We start from the raw sequence: 4,830 nt of genomic DNA, 5'->3' as shown, positions 1-4,830 counted from the left end.
CATTACATCAGTAAGAACTGCAAAGATGAGTCTGGTCCTCAGCAAGGTGACGGGTCTAACCAGCCACAAGCACCTCACCAGCAGTCACCTCCACATCAGCAACCACCATTCCCACCTCAGCAACTGCAGATGCCTCACTCATCACCACCTCAGTAGCTGCCCATTCAGAATCATCTCACTCAGCTCCGATTGCATATGGAGCACCTTGAGCTCCAAAATGAGATGATCCGTCAAGAGCAGGTTTTCACCACCAAGGTATGTTTACTGCATTCCAGTCTTTCGTTCCGGGGAACCAATTCTAGGGTTCCACATATACTTTTACTCAGCAGTTCCCTTGGCCTATGGTCAGGCCTATCTTTCTAGAGGGGGAGGACCTTCTGGAACCACTGGAGATGGAGCTACAGTCAATGTTCATGAAGATGATGATATGGATTTCATACTTCGATGAGCCTATGGGCGGAAACTGGTTCCTCTATTTTGTTGTTGTTTATGTTTCGATGTTTAGAATGTATGCGTAGGATTGTTTAGGATGTATGTTTAGGACCAATGTCTAGGATGTATGTGTAGGATGTAGGAGTAATTGTCATGTGTTTTGTTGTTTGTATGTTTAGGATGTTGTTTAGGATGTAAGATGTTTTTTGTTTCAAGTTCAGTAACAAATGTGTAGTCAATAAAATTATGTCTGGTTAAATGTGTTTAATGTTATCCAATTCTGTTGTGCTAGAAACATGTGAATGAAATTTTGGGATAAGACTCTGTGATTATGAATGATTAGGGTTCTGAGGTTTGAATGTTTCGGGATGTGGATGTTGATTCAGACACAGACCAAATAGGTTGAATAATGAGCAGTTTAGTCAAAGGACAAAAGCGTATAACCGAGTGAGAGAGTGCACCCAAACACAAATGAATGTCTTTGCTGGATTTCACCAATGAACTTTGCCTGATTTTTTATTGACATTAAGTAGGGAATAACAGGGAAATGATTAAGGCTTAGTTTAGGATAGTTAAGCTACAGCAAGAAAGCCTACTCGGATGAATCATGAACCTGATTTTTGTTAGCCCCTTTAAGCTAAATTTGTTTTTTTTTTTGAAAATTATGCACCTAGGCCACATCGAAATGTATCAATCCACATACCCTTGGATAGAGATCATTAGTGCATATGAGTCTTGTTGGATAGTGTGAATGAAATCTGTGTTTATGAGAGTTGTAGAATAAAAAAGACTCCTTATTCAACCATGTGTTAAATGGTAAAGCATGAAGCAACAAAAAGAAATAAATAAGTGAAAAGTAAATCATGCGAGAAAGTAGTGACTCAAAAGGAAAGAGTCGGTTGAAGAAGGAGAATCAAATGATTGATAGAAAAGAACATGGTACAAAGAAATTGGAAATGGAACATTAGAAGAAAAGGTAAGTATGCACTAATGGTCTACCTCCCTTTTTGAATCCTAGAGAAACCAATATTCTTTGTAGTCAGGCCTCATTACAACCTTGATGAACTTGTGTACATGGTTTGATTGAACTGAAAGCCAAAGTCAAAAATTTTGGGGTCCAGCAAAGAGATGAGTAAAACACATAACCTATGAGATTGAATGAGTTCCTTTGATTGAACTGAGTAGTTATTCTTGCTATTTTGTTTGAAATTGAACTGCATGTGCATTCTCTTATTAGTTGAAACTTGGTCCACTATGATTGATCATGAAACAGGTCTTTGTGAATAGTAAGTGAATGATTCTAGCCATGTTATGATTGGATGAATGATTAATTTTGAAAATCAGATACTTTGAACCGAACTGCACTTTGTTACTTTGCTTGAGGACAAGCAAGATTCTAGGTTGGGGGGGGGGTTTTTTAAGTGCCAAGGGGGGTTTGTTAAGGAAATGTATTTGATTTTGGGGCACTTAATGCGTATTTATGTTGTAATTGCGTACAATTCCCAATAACTTAGTTACTCTTTTATTGTTGAGGAATGTAATTGTGTTTTGTTGTTTGCAGGTTAGGAAATGACGAACAAAGGAGAAAAAAAGATAGGAATGCGTTTCTGAACAGCACAAGCCTCGCCCAAGCGAGGGAATAGTTGCTCAAGCCATAATTCAAAAGAAAATCATCAGAAAATACTGTTGTCCCTCGCTTGAGCGAGGGACTGTCGCTCAAGCAACAGTTGGGAGCCAAAATTCATTTAGGTTATGTTTCTCCCTCGCCCAAGCGAGGTGTTCAAGCGAGGGAATGGCAATTTATCTCGCTCAAGCGAGAATCCCTAGCTTGAGCGAGAGAATAACAGTTGGAACTTGATATAGGCGTTTTGGACATTGGGGGAGGTTATCGAAACACTTCTGAAGAACCCTTGGCACGAAAATAGAGAGAAACACGATGGAGATTAGGATAGAAGTCGTGGAAATAATTCTACTTCATATTTCCTTGTATGATCTCATGATTCGAGCATTGTAAAGGCGAGGATGAGTGAATAGATCTTATTTTGGGTTTTGAAATGTAATCTTCTAACCTTTGTACTTCTGGATTCGATTCTATTATAATTGTTATTTGATTTTGGGAAGTTTATCCCGTTCTTAATGCATGAATTTACATTGTTACTAATTTCTTGTTCTTGGGTTCAAGTTTAATTGGAAAGTTAAACTTGATACCGAACCTAGATCATCTTCTTTCATACATTATTGCTCTAGGAATGGACAATGATGCATGAATTGCTTTTACATGCAACTTAATGATAGTTAATCGGTCAAATATCTAAGGAATTGTTATTTGAGTGATTATCTAAGGATTTTACACTCAAGGAATTGATGTGAATGATTTGAAGAAAATGTGCATCTGAATCAGTAACTTCACAAGTTACTTGGAATTGAATCCATGGATGTCAATGAGAAAGAACAATGCATTTCGATCCCAGTTTATTTTAAACTCTTTTAGTTTAATTTATGATTTTATACAACCAATTACAAAATTTCATAAACTATATTGTAAATATATATGCTCAATTTATTCTTGTAGGAATTAGTGTAAATCCACTCTGCTCCCTGAGGATGATATCCCGGTATTTTATTGGACTTTATTACTTGGACAATACAATGCATTTGTCGTTCCATAAATATGTAACAATTATCATTTAAAAAATGAGTATAACTAAAGACTAATATACAGTTAATAAATTATTCATCATTAATATTTATAGTAGTTTTATGTAAGAGTTGTTGATTGTTAAATGAGAAAAAGATTTATATATCGACAATATATGAGTTTTTTACACTATCTCTATATCATCCACTATTCATTTTCAACCACCATTGACTTTTCAAAAAAAAGTAATATAAATGAAAGATGAATGATGAACTACTAACTATATCTAAATTTTTATATTGTTAGTGCATAAATATTACACTCTTATTAAATACGTAAGATGTATAATACAATAATAGTGTAAGAAAATCCTTATAATGTATATTAGAGTATACATTTTCTTTCTTCAAAATAAACATAGTTTTCCATAAAAAATATGTTATTATTATCCTAATTATGACATGTGGGTGATAATTTAAATTATATTGACATACCCGAAAAAATTGTGTATGTTTTTCATCAAACAACATAATGAAATAATCCTCGGACCCAGTTTCATTTATAAAGTGCGGTGAAAAATAATTTAAATTTATTGCCTAAAACCATGATTCCCATTCCACCCTTTTATTTAGTTTTTCCCGTTTGTAAGGAACCTCCAAACCATAAGTAACCACCGCAAACACAAAATTAAAAAGCATAATAACCTACGTAACAGAGATATCACTCTAGTGTGTTATTTGTGATCATGATGGGTCTAAACAAGCTCGGAGCTACGATCACGGTTATCATCGCCGTGTCGCTCACCGCCCTCACCGTCGAGATCATCTACGTTCTATGGCGCCGCAACCAGAAATACCGCTCCGGAGGCCGTATAGAGCCTCAAGAAGCCTCTCCTCCTTGCTCATCCGCTTCTACAGCGGAGAGACCGAGCGATCTTGAGCTGGAGTTACAGATGATGAAGTTTCAGCACATGTACGCTCCACCAAGGGTTCTGTTCACTATCAAGGAGGAAGAGAGAGAGGGTTTGGAGTCCGATAACGGTGGCTCCTCCTCGGACTGTGGTGCGGTTATGGTGAAGATCGAGAAGATGGTGGCTGTGGATAAGGTCGCGGTGGAGATAGAGGAGTTGTTGAATGATGCAACGACGCCGTTTTGGACACCGTGTGCTTCACCTTCTTACTACACACCTTACTCTTCGCCGTGTCGTGAAACGAATAAGGATGACGAGAAAGGAAATGGATGAGTGATACTGAAGAATAATGAAACGTTTCTATTCGCTTTTAGTTCCACTTAACCAACATCACAAAATACAAATTGCAATGGATGATTGAAGAATTGGTTTATGAGGTAAATAAGTTTTACATTTTTTCACTAAATTAAAATGTTAGATTGTTTTTTTAGATCTAGATTAGATGAAAGTTGGGGAATTGGTTCAAAATTCAAATGTATGTGGTTCTCTATTCTAGTAGTGGAAGTGGAAGAGTTGAGTATCTTGGAAAGTGGACATTTGTTTAGAATAGGAAAAGTACCTGGTAGGAAAATTGGAACAGTACTAGGGATCCTCTTTCCTAAGCTCATATTTTCGTGTCTCCTGCCTATGACATTATATGAACTAAACTGGACATATAATTAACAGGTATTGCTCACTGTGAACTATTTTTGAATTGGGGCCACTCTTTCGATTTTAATATTTATTCCAAAGTTGTTCAAACGAGAAAAATTAAGAAAAATAATCCACCATCTTACAAATTCTATTATAT

General features: G+C 36.3%; 1 protein-coding gene across 1 annotated transcript; it reads left to right on the top strand.

Annotated features, from left to right (window-relative positions):
* The first annotated feature begins 3,711 nt into the window (after positions 1 to 3,711).
* On the top strand, positions 3,712 to 4,630 carry LOC109340601. Its single transcript, XM_019578324.1, has one exon. It carries the CDS (start codon positions 3,816 to 3,818, stop codon positions 4,311 to 4,313), a length of 498 nt encoding a protein of 165 aa, XP_019433869.1. The 5' UTR covers positions 3,712 to 3,815; the 3' UTR covers positions 4,314 to 4,630.
* Positions 4,631 to 4,830: the final 200 nt, after the last annotated feature.

Source organism: Lupinus angustifolius, unplaced genomic scaffold (assembly GCF_001865875.1).
Source record: "Lupinus angustifolius cultivar Tanjil unplaced genomic scaffold, LupAngTanjil_v1.0 Scaffold_206_5, whole genome shotgun sequence".
Classification (NCBI taxonomy): domain Eukaryota; kingdom Viridiplantae; phylum Streptophyta; class Magnoliopsida; order Fabales; family Fabaceae; genus Lupinus; species Lupinus angustifolius.
The sequence above is the reverse complement of the archived record's forward strand: the minus strand, read 5'-3'. Positions and strand labels throughout refer to the sequence as shown.

Bases quoted from the DNA above. Each gene is read 5' to 3' on its own strand.
- LOC109340601 (XM_019578324.1), top strand. From the start codon at position 3,816: ATGATGGGTCTAAACAAGCTCGGAGCTACGATCACGGTTATCATCGCC.